The 22436-nt window shown below is 47.7% G+C and overlaps 1 protein-coding gene across 2 annotated transcripts in view; it reads right to left on the bottom strand.

Annotated features, from left to right (window-relative positions):
• Nucleotides 1-5782: 5782 nt before the first annotated feature.
• The window catches only part of LOC146830133 (embryonic protein UVS.2-like), an 81508-nt gene continuing 64854 nt past the window's right edge, over nt 5783-22436 (bottom strand). For both annotated transcript variants that reach the window (XM_085604015.1, XM_085604017.1), the window contains 2 exons: nt 10983-11205; nt 5783-6138 (listed from right to left, as the gene is read on the bottom strand). In XM_085604015.1, coding sequence (XP_085460141.1) covers nt 6128-6138; nt 10983-11205 — 234 coding nt within the window. In that variant the 3' untranslated portion in view covers nt 5783-6127. The remainder of the gene's footprint in view (nt 6139-10982; nt 11206-22436) is intronic.

Here is a 22436-nt window from a genome sequence, read left to right as displayed (position 1 = left end):
GTAGTGCTAGTCATTGTACGCTACTCCGGGGCATTTAAATGGGCCAAAAGCTCTATTTAAGTCTGGAAACATTATGCATCCTGCCCGACCTGTAGTGACGCCAGTTTTTTTTTTTTTTTGGGGTGGGGGGGTTCATTTTGCATCTTTCTATATAGCGCGCACTCGACCCGAAGGTTTTCGTGCACTTTACGTATCATCGTATTTACATTACACATTTATGCACGGGGAGATGAAGTGATTAGCACAGAATCACCGGCTGTGGACGCGACCTCGAGGCTCTATCCCTGTTTTCCTGCACCAAATTTGGCATTTTAATCCGACAGACCACATCCCTGTGCGTGCTTTAGCTTTGGGGCTTAATGGGAGACGCTGTAAACTGCCTACCCACTTTCTGTAATATTGTAATGAAGGCGCCTGTCCCCAAATGTGTTTTTCTTAAAGCCTCCCACGAAGAAAGCGGATTTATTATTCGCGATGCATTGTGCACCTCGCATTTGAACCCCTTGAGCTATTGTCCCGGCAAACGACTGAGTTTGGGGAGGAGCGGCACTTTCTCAGTTAACGGCAGGTAGTGCTTTACGTTGCATCCAGAGGCCCCGCTTGTATCAATTTGTGTGTGCTGCTGACACGTGACCTCTGTATTTTTTTTTTTCCTCCCCTTGTGTTGTGGCAATGTAGTCCCCAGTGCCCTCAGTGTGTTTTGGCTCCAAGTTTCCTAGAACTCACCAGCTGGACTTTTTTGGGATGTGCGCAACCGGACTCTGTCGAATTTGTCTCCTTTTTTTTTTTTTTTAATGTTAGAAGTAGTGGTTTGTACTCACCCCTGAAATGTTCGCGTTTGAAACACGACGCGGACTGCTGAGGCAGTATTGTATTTCCCGGCGAGCATGTGTTTGTGAGCAGTTGCGAAGGAGAGGTTCGAGTGTTGTGATTTGAATCTAAGGTAAGTGTACCTTTTTCTGGTGAGGGAGTAAAATGTTATTGTTTTTCTGAGAGGGGGGTGGGTGGTGCGTGAGCGGAGAACCTTGCACCGGGATGGCCAATCCCATCCCCCCTTCAATGTGTGTCTGCCCCCCGTAGAATGCTGCCTTGAATCGGCTTACTGCCATGTATGGGCTATTAAAGTTGTGCTGCTGCCGGACCAAATGCACGTTTGTTTCTTCATGGAGTGCACTGCCAGGCAGAGAGAGGGTGTCCCAATTAACAGGTGGCGGTGCAACCCCTCCCCCCCCATGTGTGGCAGCCTGGCCTGAAACAGTTTTCCGGGCACCCACACAATGCCACCGAGTACTTCAGAGGTCTTTGAAAGGCCTATTGCTTGGGAATGGTGCTTTGTTGGTTTGTCACCCCTTCTAGTGCCCCCTGCCTCTCCACGCTGAGTCTTGCTGTAAGATTTCGGACGTTACACAATTGCAAGGCCTGTCAGCTGAATCTCAGAGGAATCTTGTTTGTGGATGCTTGAAACGTGAGGGGGGAGACTAGCCTTGAAATCGGCAGTCTCCCGCTTAAATCGGGAGGGTTTGCAGGTCTGTCCTTGTGACCCTTCGTTAAAGGAAACTGCTTGTGCTGTGTCCCTCCTCAAAATTGATTTTCAAAATTTTTTTGCAGGTGAGCAAAGAGTGCCCGATTGTAGGAGCCTCCTATTCCAGCCCCCCGGCCCGTACACACCTGTCCCCTTTTATAGCACCATGTTGTGGAATTGAATGTGGTGTGTAACTTACTGCAGTCTCACAGTGTTTTTTTTTGGTAATGTATCTCCCCCAAAGCTGCCCTTTGTACGGGCCGTCGTGGATTGCGCCCAGTATGTAGTCACCGTGTACTAATGCCCTTGCCACATGACTATGAATGTTTTCTTGTTACTGCATGCAGCGACTGAGCTACCTGGCAAAGAGAAGGAAACCTGGAAGCACACTTAGCTTTAGATTTTGTGCGAGTCATTTCACGCTAGTCAGGGGTATTATAATGTGACCAAAGCTCTATGGGGCATATTAACAAGGCAGGCGTGTAAATTATCGGTGCTTTAGCCTCGGAAAACTGCCGCTAAAACGGCGATGATGGGCGTGATAATATGCTCTATGTAATTTAAGTTAAAGGCCATGCTAAATGTTTTGGACATATAACATGGACTTGAATTGGAATTCCATAGAGCGTATTATTAAGCCCTTTATCGCCGTTTTTGCGGCTTTTTTGGGCCGCGAAAGCGGCGATAATTTTTTAGCCTGGCTTGAAAATATGCCCCCAAGTAACTCCGGAGACAATTCGCACCCGAACAAACGACGAGATGTTCGAACCCTTCCAGGTGTTGTGTGAAGTCACTCTAGCATGCGCAGACTGTTGCAGGCATCGCCAGGGTGCACCAGCGACAGTGTTTGAGTGTTTCTTGCTAATGCAGTTGGGAAAGCTGTGCTACGGGTCTGATTCGCAAGCCCTTTTCCCCGGCTGGACGTGTTTTTTTTTACGAGGCAAAGTGATAGACCTGCGGCGGTGCAGCCTTGTAAACTTCCCCTTTACGTTTGCCCACCCGGTACACAGTGGCAGTAGTATCTCCCTTGAGGTGCGCGAGAGTTGTTTTACGAGCTTGTTGTCTTGTTGCAGAGGCGCAACGTAAGCCAAATTTCGGGGGGGGTGGGCTTAGAATACATTTTTTTGGGGGGGGGGGGCTGAAACGTTAAGCAATAGGCAGCGTGGAGCTGCAGGGTCTCGTAAAAGGGGTGACACAACAGCGAGGCCTCATTAACATGCAAATGCTCTTTTTAAGACCTGTGAACTGCAACTGGCATGATGACAGGGTTAATAGGTGTAGAGAAAGAGGGTTTAAGAGAGGGATAGAGAGAAAGCTGGAGAGAGAGGTTTAGAGCTAGAGGTACAGAGAGGAATAGAGTGTGAGTATAGAGAGCGATGGGTAGAGAGACAGGTATACTGTGAGCAGAGAAAGAGGGTTTAAGAGAGGGATAGAGAGAAAGCTGGAGAGAGAGGTTTAGAGCTAGAGGTACAGAGAGGAATGGAGTGTGAGTATAGAGAGCGATGGGTAGAGAGACAGGTATACTGTGAGCAGAGAATGCGGGTTTAAGAGAGGTAGATTTGGGTTGAGAGGAAGAGATACATCTGTCTCCTCCGTCTCTGCAAAGAGGTGGGGAGAGAAGGGAGGGGGAAGGGCAATCCGAGGAGCAGGCTCTGTCTCCTCCGTCTCTGCGAAGAGGTGGGGAGAGAAGGGAGGGGGACAAAGCGGCGAAAGTGAAAGTAATCGAGCAGAGCATCAAAGGACTGGGTGAGAAGGGAGGGGGGAATGCAATTAGCAGAGGAGCAGCTGTGCACGTGCATGTGATCTCGTGCACTCAAGGTTTAGGCCAGCCAAAAGACTGGGTAGCACTTTGAAAATCCCACATATAAAATGTCTCTTCGAGCCTTTGGCTCGCGAGACCTAAAAACTGTTTACATGAAGCGCACACGAAGTACGTGTCCTGCTGGACCTGCGCATATTTAAAAAAAGAAAAGAAACACATTCTCTTACCTACTACTGCAGTCTGCACTAAAACGAATTATCCACGCAGCAGGCTCAGCAGACTGCCCCAGGCCACAAGGTCCTCACGAGAGTGCGTAGTGGCGAAGCGCGTGACGTGTCACCGCTACGTTCTCATCGCGAGGGCCGGGCAAAAATGTAGCCCAGGGCCGACATTGGTAGCGCTGGCGCGCGCTCTCCAAGATTGACGGCCCTGGAGCAGGCTGGGATGGGCGGCGCCGCGGGCAGAGAGATTAACGGTCATCATGGTGGCGCACTCAGCACTACAGGTTAGTGCGCGCTGCTTGCACAGCCTATACCTGGGCCGCCCGGCCGCGGCGGACTTTATAATGACACTGTGTCCCTAAATAAATTAAAAGGCCGCTGCCGCCCTAAATATAGTGCCGCCTGGGGCGGTCTGCCCCCACCGCCCCCCCCCCCTAGCTACGCGCCTGGATCCCCCCCGTAAAAACTGAGTTTTGAAAATCTGTATATTCCGCCGGGGAGAACAGAAAACAGCAGTTGCCTTTAGTGATAGTATAGTACCTGGGAGATTGCAACTGTGCTGCTTCTCTCACTCTCCCCTTGTGAAAAAAAATGAATAAGTATCTGAGAGGGGCAGAGCCTCTCAGATCTGATGCTTGAAACTAAGAAGGCATGCCAAGCTGGAAACTTGATTTGCACCATCAGGCCCTGCATTCTGACTGACCGCGCCTGATGCATTATCTGGAACTACAGCCCTTTGGATGTACCTTGCTTCAAAAGGGCTCCATGCAAGCTACAGGTTAACAGAGCTCACCTGCATCATCTCCACCAAGCGTACCCTGCCAGGAGTGTATCCAGTGGGCTTTTAAGAGTTTTGCCCAGGTGCATTGGGAAAATTGTGGTCCCAACCTTTTAAGGGCCATCTTGCAGATTCCAGACCCTTGGTTTGAGTTTTGGACACTTTGGACCCTCAAGAGGAACTTCAGGACGAATTTCCAGAAGTTTTGGAAAGTTTGGTGAACTTTTGTGAAAAAGTTCAAGAGGGTGACCGGACCCTCACAGAAAGGCAAACAGGAAAACCCTCACCGAATCCGTCCTGCTGGAGGAGGCTGCACGACATCTGGTGTGAAATCCTCCAGAAAAGTTTCTAAGTGTGAATGTAAAATCTTGATCAGGGCCTCCCGCTTAGTGTATCCCACCAGGGCTCCATCCCGGTCGGCCTCAAACTTCGACTTTGTCCCGGTCGGATGACCAAGTTTTCAGAAGTGGCACTATTGGTTTCTAAGCACTAGAAAGTGTTTAATCTTTAAAAAGTCATATCTCTGGTTCCCTACATTGGATGTTTTTTTCAATATTGTGTCATTTTAAAGATAAAAATATTTCCTATTTTTATAACTTGGTATTGATTTTATTGTGTGTTGTGTCTTAATTATTTACTGAACTGGTGTTTGTAACTGCCTTACATACCTGTCTCTGAAGTTAAGCCTGCCTGCTCGCAGCCAGGTTACCAAGGGTTGAGAATGAGAATAATTTTAGAGTCCTATTCTGAGTCCGAGACTGTGTTAGTGGCCTTATTGCCAGTGGTAGATGCACATTTACCACTACAAATAATCCACTTTCCAACAGAGAGAGAGAGAGACACCCACACACACACCCACAACACACATACACACACACACACACACACTCTCTCTCTCTCCCAAAATAGAAGAGACGATCAGAAGGGCGGGCCGAATGTACCAATATATAAGTGGGGGCTCCTCCTCAAAAGGAAAAATAAAATGGTAATAACTATTGTTATTATTATTTTATGTTTCCTATTGCAGTCAGTGGTGGGGCGGTGCAGGCCAGATCGGTGGGGTAGTGGTGTGCACTACCTAAGTGGGCATAACTGTTTGGCAAGCCATCTTGAACCAGCCAAAACAGTCATGCACACTTTGCATGTTCCCCACAAGGCAGCATTACACAGCCTGGTAAGCAACATGCACAGGCTCCCTGACCCCGTCTGAGCGCCGAACCACGGCATTCAGACCAATCACCACGCTTCATTGCAGCGTTGTGATTGGCTCAGGGGAGCCTGTGTGCCAGCTGGCTTCCTGCTGCCAGCCAAGACAGGAAGAAGGAAGATAGAAGAGGTCAGAGGAGAGGCAGCAGCCGTCCGGCCATTCCAGGTAAGTTAATTTTACTTACATTACTCTTCCTCCCCGCCTCACCACCCCTGTCGAGTAGCAGCCGCTACTGCAATATACAGCTGGTTCTATGTTACATGCTCAGCAAAAGAGTCAACACTTTATTTAATGCCTTTATTTCACTTCACATCTGTCCAACATTTCACACTCAGTATAATTCATCATCAGATAAACCACTGGAAAACTAGGAGCCAGATGACGGGCAGGTTGCAAACACTCGACTCACAATTGGCGACCAGTGTTGGTGATGAGCTGCTTACTACCTTTGACAACAAGCAAGCAACGGAACAAATGCATCATGTTCAACAAGAGAGAGAAGCAGGACGACCAAAAACTGAGACTCAGAGAGAAACAAATGCAGCCCTTAAACCATCCACCCATTCTTCACGTGGAACAGATATACTTCCGGGGTCATGACCTTCTGTAAGGCTGTGGCATGTCAGCTTCTCCTGGGTTAGGCGCTCACTGCAAATAAATATGGGAAACCACATATAAGTTGTTGAAGTGCGAGACGACTCTTCCACCGACTGAATGGCAAAATTCACTCCGGTTTCATGATACCCAATGAATATGTGTATTGCAAATTTACTGTGGTTATTATTTGCATATACTTTGATTATATAAAATGTCTGGATTGTACTGTTTATTAAAATAATCGAGCCCGGCCCCATGATAGAGTTGGTCAGCAGCACTTTGGGGGTCATTCAGACATCAGCAGTCAGTGCATGGAGGCTGCTGGGGCTGCAGGGGTACTGTCTCCAGCCATGCCCTGGCAGACAGACCACCCACACTAATTAGATGTAACTTGTGCAGCAGAATTATTTTTCATTCTCACAAACAAACCCTCAAAGCAGGGATTTATTACAAAAAACAGACAAACCCAATGTCCCTGACTTGCAGGGTGTTTCCCGCAACCCCTGAAGGCCAGTGTTGTTTCTCCCGGCCCGGTTTCGCCTTGTCTCTCATGGCAGACACAGGCAGGGAGGCTCTTCTTTGGGACCCCACCCTACATTGAGTGGGTTTAATGATGCATCAAAGGCAGAGACCTGAGGCAGATGGCTTAATGTCACTGGAGGCTGCACCAGCAGTCAATCAGCAGCTGCCCAACTCCAAATAAGAGGGGGGACTAAGGGTTTCCCCAAGCAGTACTCCACTACTTTACAACAGGACCCCCCTCGGTAAACGCTGGTCCCCTTTGTCTTCCATATTACAATGTTAGATGGTGGGAGAGGAGTTTTTTTTATTAATTGGCACCAGTGCCCGTCTGTACTGGGCATCCACAGGAGACGTGACAGCCTCTGAAATGCCAATTAGAAGCAGGACTGCAACTTCATCAACTGCTAGATAACCCCCTGTGTCTTACACGGAAAAGGCAATGACACACGTCACTACTACCAAGTTAGATGGTTAGAGAGGAGGATTTTTGATTAGTTGGCAGCAGGGCCCTTTCACGCATGTCACTACTACCAAAGTTAGATGGTGGGAGAGGAGGCTATTTATTAATTGGCACTAGTGTCCTTCAGCAAGTGTCACTACTACCAGAGTTAGATGGGGGAAGTGAGGCTATTTATTAACTGGCACTAGTGTCCTTCAGCACGTGTCACTACTACCAGAGTTAGATGGTGGGAGAGGAGGCTATTTATTAATTGGCACTAGTATCCTTGGCACGTGTCACTACTACCAGAGTTAGATGGTGGGAGGGGAGGCTTAATCAATCAGGGGTTTATAAAGCGCGCTACTCACCCGTGAGGGTCTCAAAGTGCTGGGAAGGGGGGGGGGGGTGCAGCTGCAGATCAGTTGAAAAGCCAGGTCTTGAGGTTCTTCCTGAAGGTGTGCAGAGTGGGGGAGCATCTGATGTTGACTGGGAGCTTGTTCCAGGTCTTTGCTGCAACGTAGGAGAAGGCTCTTCCGCCTGCTCTGGTTCTGCAGATGCGTGAGGTCTCTGCCAAGGTGAGGTCGGCGGAGCGGAGGTTCTTTGTGGGTATGTGGAAGGAGACTCTTTCGTTGAGGTATTTGGGTGCGATGTTGTGGAGGGATTTGTAGACGTGGGTGAGTAGCTTGAAGGTTACTCTCTTCTCGATGGGGAGCCAGTGGAGGTCTCATAGGTGCGGGGTCATGTGCTTGTGTCGTGCGGTTCTGAGGACGAGTCTGGCTGCGGTGTTCTAGATGGTTTGGAGCTTGAGTTGCAGGGTTTTGTTGAGTCCAGTGTAGAGGACGTTACCGTAGTCCAGTCTGCTAGTTACGAGGCTATTTTTTATTAGGCTCTAGAACTCTTGACACATGTCACTACTACCAGAGTTAGATGGTGGAGACGAGGCTATTTATCAACTGGCACTAGTGTCCTTCAGCACGTGTCACTACTACTAGAGTTAGATGGTGGGAGACAAGGCTATTTATCAACTGGCATTAGTGCCCTTGGCACGTGTCACTACTACCAGAGTTAGATGGTGGAGACAAGGCTATTTATTAATTGGCACTAGTGCCCTTCGACATGTCACTACAACCAGAGTTAGATGGTGGAGACGAGGCTATTTATCAACTGGCACTGGTGTCCTTCAGCACGTGTCACTACTACTAGAGTTAGATGGTGGGAGACAAGGCTATTTATTAATTGGCACTAGTGTCCTTCAGCACGTGTCACTACTACCAGAGTTAGATGGTGGGAGACAAGGCTATTTATTAAGTGGCACTAGTACCCTTGGCACGTGTCACTACTACCAGAGTTAGATGGTAGAGACAAGGCTATTTATTAACTGGCACTAGTGCCCTTCGACATGTCACTACTACCAGAGTTAGATGGTGCGAGACGAGGCTATTTAATAACTGGCACTAGTGCCCTTGGCACGTGTCACTACTACCAGAGTTAGATGGTTAGAGAGGAGGATATTTATTAACTGGCACTAGTGCCCTTGGCACGTGTCACTACTACTAGAGTTAGATGGTGGGAGACAAGGCTATTTATTAATTGGCACTAGTATCCTTGGCACGTGTCACTACTACCAGAGTTAGATGGTGCGAGACGAGGCTATTTATTAACTGGCACTAGTATCCTTGGCACGTGTCACTACTACTAGAGTTAGATGGTGGGAGACAAGGCTATTTATTAATTGACACTAGTATCCTTGGCACGTGTCACTACTACCAGAGTTAGATGGTGCGAGACGAGGCTATTTATTAACTGGCACTAGTGTCCTTCAGCACGTGTCACCACTACCAGAGTTAGATGGTAGAGACAAGGCTATTTAATAACTGGCACTAGTGCCCTTCAGCACGTGTCACTACTACCAGAGTTAGATGGTGGGAGAGGAGGCTATTTATTAACAGGCACTAGTGCCCTTGGCACGTGTCACTACTACCAGAGTTAGATGGTGGGAGACAAGGCTATTTATTAACTGGCACTAGTGTCCTTCAGCACGTGTCACTACTACCAGCGTTAGATGGTGGGAAGTGAGGCTATTTATTAACTGGCACTAGTGCCCTTGGCACGTGTCACTACTACCAGAGTTAGATGGTGGGAGACAAGGCTATTTATTAACTGGCACTAGTGTCCTTCAGCACGTGTCACTACTACCAGCGTTAGATGGTGGGAAGTGAGGCTATTTATTAACTGGCACTAGTGCCCTTGGCACGTGTCACTACTACCAGAGTTAGATGGTGGGAGACAAGGCTATTTATTAACTGGCACTAGTGTCCTTCAGCACGTGTCACTACTACCAGAGTTAGATGGTGGGAGACAAGGCTATTTATTAACTGGCACTAGTGTCCTTCAGCACGTGTCACTACTACCAGCGTTAGATGGTGGGAGACAAGGCTATTTATTAACTGGCACTAGTATCCTTGGCACGTGTCACTACTACTAGAGTTAGATGGTGGGAGACAAGGCTATTTATTAATTGACACTAGTATCCTTGGCACGTGTCACTACTACCAGAGTTAGATGGTGCGAGACGAGGCTATTTATTAACTGGCACTAGTGTCCTTCAGCACGTGTCACCACTACCAGAGTTAGATGGTAGAGACAAGGCTATTTAATAACTGGCACTAGTGCCCTTCAGCACGTGTCACTACTACCAGAGTTAGATGGTGGGAGAGGAGGCTATTTATTAACAGGCACTAGTGCCCTTGGCACGTGTCACTACTACCAGAGTTAGATGGTAGAGACGAGGCTATTTATTAATTGGCACTAGTGCCCTTCGACATGTCACTACTACTAGAGTTAGATGGTGGAGACGAGGCTATTTAATAACTGGCACTAGTGTCCTTCAGCACATGTCACTACTACCAGAGTTAGATGGTGGGAGACAAGGCTATTTAATAACTGGCACTAGTGTCCTTCAGCAAGTGTCACTACTACCAGAGTTAGATGGTGGAGACGAGGCTATTTATTAATTGGCACTTTGATACATGTCACTGCTACAAGGGCTACTTGGTGAGAGACAAGGATATTCATTAATTGGCACTAGTGCCCTTTTGTTATGGGCATCCTCGGGAGATGTGAAATGGTCCAACAGTGGCCACAGCTGTATCTGAAAGTGTATCTGAATCCCACACCCTGACTTCAGGAGTGAGTGGAAAACTATTTCAGAGCTCTCAGGAATTCAAGATTGCTCTTTTATATAGTATACGTGTACAGAATACATGTACGTTAATCCTTTCCTGCTGCTACCACACCAATCTCAATCCCTTACCGAGTGGTGCTCATTGATCAGACCTGTGCAATCCTCCACATGTTGACCTTGAATGCTGACTATTTAAGGTCAATTTATACTTGCATATTAACGTTTCTCTGCCCCGCTCCCCTACTCATTGAGTCTTGCTCTCTGGTCTAAATTGCACAACCTTTCACTAGTTTACATCACATGTGACAGCCCAGGCAGGACTTTCACAAAGTAAGGCCCCAGGTGTTGAAACTTTGTTTGAGTATTAGTGGACATGTGAGTGGTTCAGCCTTCCAATACACTTGGGTCACACCCCTACATCCATTCCATGTAGAATTTGTATAAATATCTTCAACTGGCCCTTAAGGCAAGAAAGGCACCTTCATGACCCCTGTGGTTATTGGATGGACTACAGGGCAATTTGTGCTGTTTGTACATACTGTATTCTTGCTAGAGCATTGGGTATCTCTTCTGCGCAGACTCAGCATCTAGGGGGTACAGGCTAACCCCATGCACACTAAACTAGAGCGCATGCCATGGTGCCACAGATGTCTTCTGACACTTCTTCCCAGATAAGAACAGACGCCTCCCTGCTGTGCTTAGCCTCCGTGATGAAGAGCCAGTAGGTCCCTTTAATGCAGATATACTTACCGAAGGTGTAGGTGGCCTGGAATCCCTTCATGTTCAATGAGCCATCACTGTGGAACTGGAGCAGAAGGGAGCTCCCGGTGGAGGTCAGTGGTACACCTGGCTTGGATCTGCAGTATTTGCCAATAAGCGGGGATGTGGTCTTGGCACCATCGAAAACAGACAAGGCGTCAGCGGTGCACGTAGGATTAGGTTCAAGGTCAATAGATATGAATGTCAATGAGACCTGCAGGGTGTAAATGAGAAGTATGTGTTAGTCCTTAAATAGTACCTCAGGCATGCCAGCAAGAGGCAGTGTGCCATACGAATTAAAACTACGTGACAGTCATTTCTACCACTGCTAACATACCAACAGCGGGCAGTGTAACATAAGGACGGAGAAATACGAATTGGCCCATAGTTACCATCACTGTCCTGCCAGCAGGAGGCAGTATGACATGAGGAAGCAGAATTGTGCACTAGCTATTATTTACCATCCCTGTCCTGCCAGTAGGGGGCAGTGTGACATAAGGAATGAGAAGCATGCACTGGCACCTATTTACCATCACTGTCCTGATAGCAGGGGGCAGTATGACATAAGGAAGCAGCAGTGTGCACTGGCCCTTATTTACCATCACTGTCCTGACAGTAGGGGGCAGCGTGACATAAGGAACGAAAACTATGCGTTAGCCCTTATTTACCGTTACTGTCCTGCCAGCAGGGGACAATGTGACAAAAGGAACGAGAATTATGCACTGCAGCTTATTCACCATTAGTATTGTCCTGCTAGCACAAGCCAAGGTGATGTAAGGAACAAGAAGCGTTGCACTGGACCTTATTTACCATCACTGTCCTACCAGTTGGGGGCAGTGTGACATAAGGAAGCAGCAGTGCAAATGCCCTTATTTACCACCATTAACCTACCAGTTGGGGGGATTGTGAAATAAGAAAGGAGAAGTTTATTTTAGCCTTTATTTACCATTACTGTCCTGCCAGCAGGGGACAGTCTGACATAAGGAAGCAGAAGCATAAATAGCCCTTATTTACCATCACTGTGCTGCCAGCAGGGGACAATGTGACAAAAGGGACGAGAAGTATGCACTGCCGCTTATTCACCATTATTATTGTCCTGCTAGCACAAGACAATGTGATGTAAGGAACAAGAAGTGTGCACTGGCCCTTATTTACCATCACTGTCCTGTCTGCAGGGTGCAATGTGACGAGGAGCGTAAATTATACATTAGCCCTTATTTACCATCACTGTCCTGCCTGCAGGATGCAATGTGACGAGAAACGAGAATTATACGTTAGCCATTATTTACCATCACTGTCCTGCGAGCAGGGCGCAGCATGACATACAGAAACAGAAGTGTGCACTGGCCCTTACTCACCATCACTATCATGCCAGCAGGGGGCAGTGTGACTTAAGAAACGAGAATTATAAATTAGCCCTTATTTACCATCACTATCCTGCCAGCAGGGTGCAGTATGACATAAGGAACGAGAGTTATGTGTTAGCCCTTATTTACCATCACTATCCTGCCAGCAGGGTGCAGTATGACCTACGGAAACAGAAGTGTGCACTGGCCCTTACTCACCATCACTATCCTGCCAGCAGGGGGCAGTGTGACATACGGAACGAGAATTATGCGTTAGCCCTTATTTGCCATCACTATCCTGCCAGCAGGGGGCAGTGTGACATACGGAACAAGAATATTAAGTTAGCCCTTTTTTTTACCATCACTGTCCTGCCAGCAGGGGGCACTTGAGCTTTTATATACACAGTTCAGCGTCTAGACACCTTCATCACACAGAAGCGGCATTCCATCATCTGAGTGGAATAGCGGCATGGTCAATTTTTAAGTGTCGCCAGCATGGCGCTTGCGCTGTGCTGTGAAAACCATTGCTGTTAATATATCTTTTTTTTAACACAAACTTTATTACATGTTTGTTATACAGTAAGAATACAGCACATTAAGCCACCTAATAAATTAACATACGTAGATGGTAATATACATACAGGGATCAATTAGTCTGTATTAGAAGCAATCGACATGTCATGAAATATGCTATATATAAAAAGCCGCAACCTCCCCCCAAGCCTCCCACCCTGTTACCAGTGACGTATCATGTAATGGATGAGTTATAATCGAGGAGATGTGTGTGCAGTAGGCGGATTCCAATAGATATATGCTGCTACGCTGCGGACTGCCTAGCGACTTCTGGTTCAGGAAGGAAGAGGTCCACCCGGAAGTCAATGGGGGTGGTGCCGCCCACGCAGAGAGTCCCCCCGCTTGGTACCCAGAGTCCCAGCAGGCCTCCCTACTCTTCAGGGCTCTAAAGTCTGCTCCTGGAAGCCTTCCATTAGTGTGTCCCATTTCAACGATATAGGTTTTTTATGTAGGCCCCTATATCCTTCCCTCCTCAGAGCCTTACTTTCTGCCAAGTCCCATTGCAAAACTTCCTCCTGCCAGGTAACTGCCCTAGGAGCCTGTGGGGACTTTCAGCATTTCGTAAGCAGTCTTTTGACCAGGAGCAGAGAGAGGCCCGCGAAGCGCTGTGTCACTTTAGAGTTTCTGGGCCGCGGGGATAACCCCAATATACAGTGCTGTGGCCTGTTCCACTGATGCAGGGCAGTCAGGCGTGTTAGTGCCGCTGAAACCCACCCCAGTAACCAATCAGGGAAGGGCAAGTCCAAAGCATATGTACTAGATCAGCTTCCGGGGCGCGACAGCGTGGGCACGTCAAGGGGCCATTGGGAACATTTTGTGGATTTTGTGTTGGGTTGAAAATGCCCTATGTAATATGGAGTATTGGATACATTTGAATCTTGAGTTGCGTGATATTTTCTTGGGGTATTCTAGTAACCAGGACCCCTCCTTATCCGCGAGCTCCCTAGTCAGGTCAGTCTCCCATTCAGCTTTCAGGGAAGTGAGTGGTGTCGTGAGGTGTTCCGTAGTCCCCGGTAGAGCCATCGTTTTAAGTGCCTCCCGTGTCCCACAATATGTAGTGCTTGGAGTAATTCAAAAGTGATGGGTTCTTTGGCATCTGCCTGTTCCATGGAGTCCGCCTGCGTGCCGTCAGTATGCCTGAGGGGGTGGGCAAGCCACAGAGTGGGATATTTGGTGCATAAGGTGCCCGTGCAATGGCATATTTCAGCGCCAGTCTCCAGTAGGCTAGGGCTATGCACGGTAAAAGTGAGCCAATGTGCAGAGCTGAGGCTTCGGAACACACCAGCCTATGTAATCGTCCCTGACTAACTAGGGCCGCGGTGTATCCTATTTCGAACACGTCAAATTACGCCCAATCAGCCAGCAAGATAGCCACTATAGTTGTCCGGCTATACAATACGCTTTGAAGTCTGGAGCCCCCATGCCACCCCTACACGTTAGTAACTGCAGTTTATGTAGATTGACTCTGTGGGGCCCCCTCTTCCATGTGAGATCAATCAGTATGGTGTTCAACAGTTTAAACGCCCATGCCAGTGTTATCCTCGGTAAATTCACAAAGTGGTACAGCAAGCGTGGCAACATCACCATTTTCACCAGGGACAGACGGCCCGCTATCAACTGGTTTAATATGACCCAAACGACACTTGAGATCGCAGCGTGTTAATCGTCTGTATGAGGTTACCCTCCAATAGATAATGGGGCCCCATCCACAAAGGTAAACTAAAGTCTGACTTTATGACTTTCGGTATTCACAAAGGCATTTACGAGGAGTAAAGCTAGACTTTTGTCTCAGTTTAACTTACGTTTTGGTCTTAAGTCTAACTGAGACCAAAGACATTGGGCCCGATTCACAGAACTAACTTAAGACAAAATCCTAAACTTACTACCATTTTTGTATTCACAGAAGGCACTTACTCATTTTGGTATTCACAGAAGGAACTTACTCATTTCGGTATTCACAGAAGTTAGGAGTCCTAAAGTTAGGACTCCTAACTTTACTACTACTAAACTGAGAAAAATCCTAATTTTAAGGCTTTCGGTATTCACAGAAGGCATTTAGGAGTCCTAAAGTTAGGACTCCTAACTTCTCTCAATACTGAAATGAGTAAGTGCCTTCTGTGAATACCAAAATGAGTAAGTGCCTTCTGTGAATACCAAAATGGTAGTAAGTTTAGGATTTTGTCTTAAGTTAGTTCTGTGAATCGGGCCCTAATTGTATTTTGTCTCAGTTAACCTCTGTGAATCAGCTCCTTGTGTTTCTCTGTACATCTGAATCCCAAGTTAGCGAAAGGTGCTTGGTGCTGTTTGCAGTTGTGTGTCGCCGAATCTAAATGTGGTCTCTGTATAGGTATTAGTAAAGAAGTAAGCCCAAGATTTATCTGCATTAATATGCGGCCCTGACAAGTGGCCAAACAATTACAGCAACTGGGCTGTCTCTAATTTGCCCTCCCATCATGTCATCGGCATATGGAGACACGGAATGCACCACTTGATCAATAGGGACCCTTCTGTGGTCCGCCACCTGAAAGATCCGCTATGCGATTGGCTCGACCTCGAATATGAAGCGTTGAAGGGACACAGGGCAACCCTGCTGAGCGCGGCTAGACACTTGGTAGGGATCTGAGACACAGGGAGCAGTTCTGGCTCTGGACGTAGGTGATGAATATAGTGGTTTCACCCACCAGATACAAGCAGGGGGTATCCCTTAGCGAATCAAAGCAGAAAGCATGGAGTCCCAGTCTAGGGTATCGGAATCTTTTTGGATATCTAAGGAAAGGCAGTCGGCATATGGGTGGTCTCGGGCTACGTCCATTATTCCAAACAGGACCCTTATGTTCAAGGAGGTGATGCGTTGGGGTACAAAACCACATTGATCCTTGTGGCTCAAGTGCGGGAGTAACGGGAGCAGTCAGCGGGCCAGAATTTTACTGAGAATGTTATATTTTGTATTCAGTAACGATACCGGGGTTTAACAGGGATGTTGTGAGAGGTTCCCTTGTAGGGGGGGGGGGGTAGTGTGACTATATCTAGGGACCTAATATATAATTTCTCCAGCTTCTGCACCAATTTTGCAGCATAGGTGGAATAGAATTGCAACAGAATTCCATCAGAGCAGTGTGTTTATTGTGGGCCATATCTGATGGTGCCACGAATCTCATTCGCCTTGATGGAAGCAGCAAGTTCTTCGCTTTCCCGTGCGGGCACCCTGGGCAGAGCTGCTTGGTGTTGATAGTTCTACAGGGTCTGGAGGCTGCAGAGTCATGTAGTGTAAAGTGGTGCAATGGTCTTGGAACGCTGTGTTGATCCCCAGTTGTCTTACCACTGGTCTCTGTGTGAGTGTGTTGATCGATAATATAGGCTTAGAAGACGGTTCCACACTAATTAACTGAGCCAGGAGGGTGCCACTCTGTCGGCTTCTGTGTGTGTGTACTCTGAGTGTAGGCTCTCTGGTCAATCAGTCAAACGTGTTCTAACAGCTCAGCTTGTGTGATTCTTGCTTCACACAATTCAGCTGCTGCCTTATCATTCTCCATCGCCTCCCTTTACAGGTTATCACATTCATCCTCTAAGCTTGTGAGTTCCCTAATGACCTCGTGCCTAGCACCCACCACTGCTCCAATCAAGGCTCCATGCACTTCCACTTTAAAAGCTTCCCATTCCACCAACGCCAAGGAAGCCATAGTCAGACAAATATGTATTAACGGTTGCCCGTTTTTGTGTCCTAAGAGGAGGGGTCAGACTACCTACAAGCCCCAGGTGCCTTCGGTTCGCGGTCGTTGCCGCCACCGCCAATCTGCACCTGCACGGGTTCCGCAGCACGAGACGCACGCGGATGCGCCCGGGCCAAGGGCGGGCCAGTCTGCGCCCGTCAAAGCCCGGACAAAGCTGGGCTGGGCCACCCCCCTAAGACCTGCAACGAGGCTTCCTGACATTTCGGAATACGTCCCAAGCCAGATAAAACTTTTACAATGGGCAAGAGAAAGGTTGCCCCAAGCATCTCCAGTAAGATACCCCCGCCCCCCGCACCCGCTCAACTATTGACAATTATCTCACCCGAGCTGTGGACATGATCACAAATGAGATTTGGTTGGTAGAGCGCGTCTCTCCCTCACACTTGAAGACCCTATTTATCCACCTATTGATCAAAGCCAACGCAGTGTGCCAGCAACCCAGAGTATATCAGTGCAACATGCTCCCCTGTGGCGCATACGAGCCAGGCTTGTTCTATCTCGCTAGTCTACAACAAGGGTGAGGGTTTAGTCTGCTCGGGGTAAGTACCAGGAGGGGGTCCTGTGTCAGGTCTTATTGGCACAGATGGTGGTGTTCAGCTTTGTGGCTCTGAAGGGGAGACCACCCGAGAGCCAAGCGGAGGAGAAAATTTGTTAAATCCAGCAAGCCAAAAAACTCTGCTAGAACCATCAAAATTCACCCGAAGAATAAGGACCCAAATGGAGTCCCAACCGGTGGCTTGGTTGAGGCTAATGAGAACACCTGGTACGGTTTCAGAAAAATGCCTTGGCGACCTCCTGGACTCCAAGTTACGCCCATTTTTGATCTTCTAGTGAAAATTTAATCCAACCTGGTGAAATCGTCGGATCTAATGGCTTCCTCTTGTACCCAGCATTTAGCCTCTGACTTTACTCCTACCATTTCCACCGAGAGCAATGCTGGTGTTCAGCCACACGCCAACCAGGCCATCCTTCCGGTAATAGATCTTCCCCCAGCATTCGCCCTGTACGTCGTTGTATTGACTAATGTGCCCAGGCTCACAGCAACCAACATGGAAACGACTAGAGGCCTGATGAACAAATCCATTCACTGGCTGAACAATAACGCCGCTGGTAACTGGGACATATCAAAAGACATTTTGATGGCTAGAAAGGTGGGAGGCATTGGGGGTATGGGTAGAGGACATGGTAATAATGGAGATGTTACTGTGATTAATTTTCGTACCCCGACATTAGTAAAGGAAATATTGAACAAAGCTTGCACGGAATGGTCCATCAAGATAGTCCCACTTGGCTATTTTTATCAGCATCTTGCCAATCAATATCGCACTCTGGATAGCCTTGTTCTTTTTGACTCTGTGCCGCCTAGACCCCCTCCTTCTGTATCTCTCCATTTGACAAACCGATCGTAGATATCGACTGACGTTTCAAGGATGTGACTGTGTGTCCTGATCTCCAGGAGGTGGATAGGCTATCTGATAATTTAGTTTTTACCCTATTTCCTACCTCCCCCCGACATCAAATCCGCCCATGGTGTCTGGCCCTATGGAGAAGGTTGGGTTTCCTTGTAACTCTATCCCAGCTGTACAAGTGAATAATTCCTCTTCAGATAATCCGCGGGATGCAGTACTGGACCTCGAGAACTCTGAGGAGGTCCTTGCTAGGTTAACTACTGTCCATCAACTGCCCCCGGTCCCTATACGAACCCTTCCCGTCTAGGGGCCAGTGTGTGCGTGGTTATAGAAAATAATAATAGACAACGTAGGATTGGAAATTCTAAGCTAGAATATAGCGGGAGTAGCTTCAAAGATTAAATTGGAGGGTTGGCGATCTTTTATCTTGACCTCTGAAATAGTCTTCTTGCAAGAAACTTGGGAGAGCAAGGATATCACTTTCGATGGGTTTACTTGTTTTAGCCTGCCCGCTATTCCATCTACTGCAGGTAGAGCTAAAGGGGGCCTGTCGGACTGGTTTAAAGTGGAAATCGCTGGCCTGATCGTACAAGTATCCCAGGAACAGGGGGAAGCACGGACCTTTTGCCTTACCTGGAATGATAGTAATAAGCTGTATTTGGTAAATTTCTACAATAACAATTTTTCTTCCAAGGGGGACTCCCACGGCCTATTCGTGTTAATTGATATGCTTGCGGGGAGAGAAGCTCGAGTGGACTGTCCCTTTAAGCTGCTGTTGGTGGGGGACTTCAATGCAAAATTGGGGTATCCTCCGTCTTTTTCTCCAACTACCTTTGAGCCAATTGCCCAAGAGTCGGATCTCAATGTGATGGATGCTAGGGGGCGGGTCCTATCTCCCTACTTGTTAGAAAGGGGTATAGTTAATGGGGCCCCCATACTGACAGATCATTACATTCCCACCTTTATAGGACGGGGGCAGGAACTATCATTGATTATATTTTAGTCACCAGGAGTATGGTTCCCCTTATTAAGGACTGCGAGGTCCTTATTCCGTCTTATAGCGACCACAATCTGATCTTTGTCAAGATAGCACTCCCACTCATGCGGCAGAGGCCCAAGCCCTCATCCACCCAGTTATTATCCACCAAGGACGCAGGCCGCAGGGTGGCATGGCGCTCAGCAAACATGAACAGCATAATCTCCCAGGTAATACCCATCAGTTCAACCCTGCTGCATCGTTGTGATTGCATGCCACACGACTCAGCCTGTATCCTGTCTAGTTTTGTGGACTTATTATATAAAGTTTTTTTTTAATTCTCTTGACCCATCACCCAGCCTCGCACTCAAGCACATCCATGGTTTGACAATGCCTGCAGAGAAGCTAATAACATTCTACGCAGGGCTCTGAAGCAAAAACCCAGAGATTTGATTTTTGATTAGGGAAATTAGGAAACTGTACAAACTTGCCACTAAAAAGAGAAAGTCAGCTTTGAAGGAGAAGAGGTGGGAATTAATAGTGGGCACTTGTCACTCCAAGGATCCCAACGCTTTCTGAAAAGCTGTTTGGTCAGTCTTATCTCCTACCTTACCAGGCGAGACTGTAACTTTCCATATATCACCCGAGACTTGGGTGACGCACTACGCTGGTCTTCTTTCCTTTGACTCTGCTGTTACAGTTGAGTCAGGACAGTCAAACCTAGCATGTCAAAACCCTGTTTTTAATGAAGAGGAAGTCTGAAAGGCAATTGAGTGTAGCAAAGGCAAGAAGGCTCCAGGACCAGATGGAAACCCATTGGACCTTTTTAAGGAAGATCCAGTATTCTGGACTCCGGTACTTACTGCAGTCTTTAATTCCGTTTGTAATGAGGGAGTGCCGAAGTCTTGCCGCTCATCAGTCATTGTGCCTATTTTAAAAAAAGGTAATGTGCACCACCCCAAATGTTATCGACCAATTTCCCCTTTTGGATTCTTCCGTCAAAATTATCGGGAGAGTTGTGCTAGATCGCCTACTGGACTGGATTAACGCAAACCACATCTTGGCCTCCAGCCAGTATGGCTTTAGGAAGGGCCTAGGCACAATTGAACAGTGCCTTAATCTTCACCTTATTTTGGCCAAATATAAATATGCAAAGGGGGCTTCCACTCATCTGGCTGGACCTGACCAGTGCCTTTGACTATGTCTCACGCTCTAAGCTGTGGGACATTTTAATTAACATGGGAGTCGACACGGGCCTGGTCTCTTTACTGAGACTTCTTCATCACAATCTTTCTGCTTCAGAGAGGTATGGCATTGCCAGGGAGTGTTCAGAGATGTTTGACATCAAGCGCGGGGTGCTCCAAGGTTGTGTCCTTGCCCCAATCCTATTTCTCCTCTACACTAATGAATTGGAGAACACCTTGGTTTCAGTAGGGGCTAATGTCCCACAAGTGGAGAAAAAGGTCGTGCCAGCGCTTCTCTATGTGGATAACGCGGTACTCGTAGCAAGGACTTCGAATGGCCTAAAAAAAATAATTGCCAGTTATGTCTGTTTTACGAAGGACCTGGGACTAGAGCCAAACTACAAGAAAACTTTTATAATGATTTGTGGCCCCAAAATTACCAAATCCCGCTGCTTGGATGAAGATGGAAAAGTTCTGAGGCCAGAAGAACTGCTCTATCGGGCAGTCCAGTCGGTGAACATGCCCAGATGGACGTCAAGCTGCGATCCCTGATCAGTTTTGGGCTCAATGAACAGGTGATGCATCTGTGGTTGGAGGTGCTCTGCTCCATCCTGCAGACCGTAGAGAAGTGGTACCAACAGTGGTCGTTCCTGCGCAGCCCTGGCTGGGTCCAGCTAAAATGCGAACTCAGGGTCCTGTGTAAATTTGCTTTCAGCCTATCCCAGGACTGGGAGCTTCCCGTCAAGCAAGAGGAGAAGGAGAAACCACAGCTGAAGGAAGGTGTGCAGGACATGCTGGTGAAACATCATCTTTTCAGCTGGGACATTGACGGCTGACCCCATCCCCCGATCCTGGTCTCTATGAGGATGCTATGGACTAGATGTAAGCAGCGTCTTGGGCCTGCCCGCCTTGGACTCAACAAAACCACTGCTGAAAGACACACTCAGACTTTCACTCCACTGCCAAAGCCTCTGCATCCATCACTGCGCCTCTCCTTGATTTCCACTATTCTGGCCAACGGTGGTTGTTTCCACACCAGCCTCAAATTCCTGCAGTTTTCCAGAAACTCACTGCCCAAGAAACTGTTAGAGTGTCGGGGACCAAAGGAGAGAACTGCAGTCAAGTTGTGGTGTCGAGCTTGATCTGAAAGCAGACCTCTGCCTTCTGCCATGTGTCTCATGCTATGCCCTGTACTGAAACTGGCAATGCATCATGCACTATTGGACGAGCGCACCGATACCAATCCTACGATTGGGACGATAAGGGGCAGAAAACACCAGCTTTCGGCTTAACTTCCCATCTACCCAAAGTAGAGAGAAGAAGGTACCAGCTTGTAGTGACTTCCCAGTACAAGTAAGAGATTTCTGTACGCTGTCTGTAGATTCTCTGAGGCCACAGAGCAGCTTATCTAAGAGGAGTCTGCCAGGGAAAACTGTGGGTTCTGGATACCAGGAGGCCCCTCCACTCCAGCAGCATGTTCCCAGCATGTGTTGCGGTGCACGGTCTTCGGCCTTGCAATACCATACTCCTGCCCCAGGTGCACCCATCATCAGCCCTGACAATATTTCAACCTCATTTCCTGTTGTAAGGAATCAGTCTTTCCAGGCTGAGCTTTCATTTGACACCTGAATGTGTTCTGGGAGTTGAGTCATGGCTTGCTTCCATGGATCCAGGTGGACTGACCAACCTGATGGCAATGTTTTTTTTTAGCTGAAAAGACTAGAACTAGAAGCATGGTGTCCAGACAACAAGGTGCCAGAGTTACTTTATCCTGGTAATCTGCATACCTCGCCTTGATTACCATCCTAAGATCTTCTCAAAGCCTGGTGTCTGCTCTTCATTTCCAAACTCTAAACTACTGCTTTGGAAAGCTCTCGTTCACGCCTCTGGGCTGCCCCTACCATTGGAACCTTTGGAAGTAGAGGTACCACCTTAAAGAAAACAATATGTGCAATGTATTCTATATTTGTGGCATACACTGAACTGCCTTGTTTTTCCTCCTTTCAGCGTGAAAATAAAGGCGTTATGTTTTTAGAAGTGTGGTCTTGGGCAATGAAATAAATCTTGGGCTGTTGGCCATGTTTTTAATATAACTTAAAAGCGGCCTACAACCCACCTTCACATTGTATTTGTCCATATGCTTGCCAGTTTACTTTCTTCCGTTTCTATATGTTGTAGCATGTTCTCCCTTTGGTGTCTTTCTTATCAATTTCCTGTGGCCTAACT

This window comes from Triturus cristatus, chromosome 5_1, assembly GCF_964204655.1.
Source record: "Triturus cristatus chromosome 5_1, aTriCri1.1, whole genome shotgun sequence".
NCBI lineage: Eukaryota > Metazoa > Chordata > Amphibia > Caudata > Salamandridae > Triturus > Triturus cristatus.
Note: the sequence above shows the minus strand (reverse complement) of the source record. Positions and strands in the feature narration are given on the sequence as shown.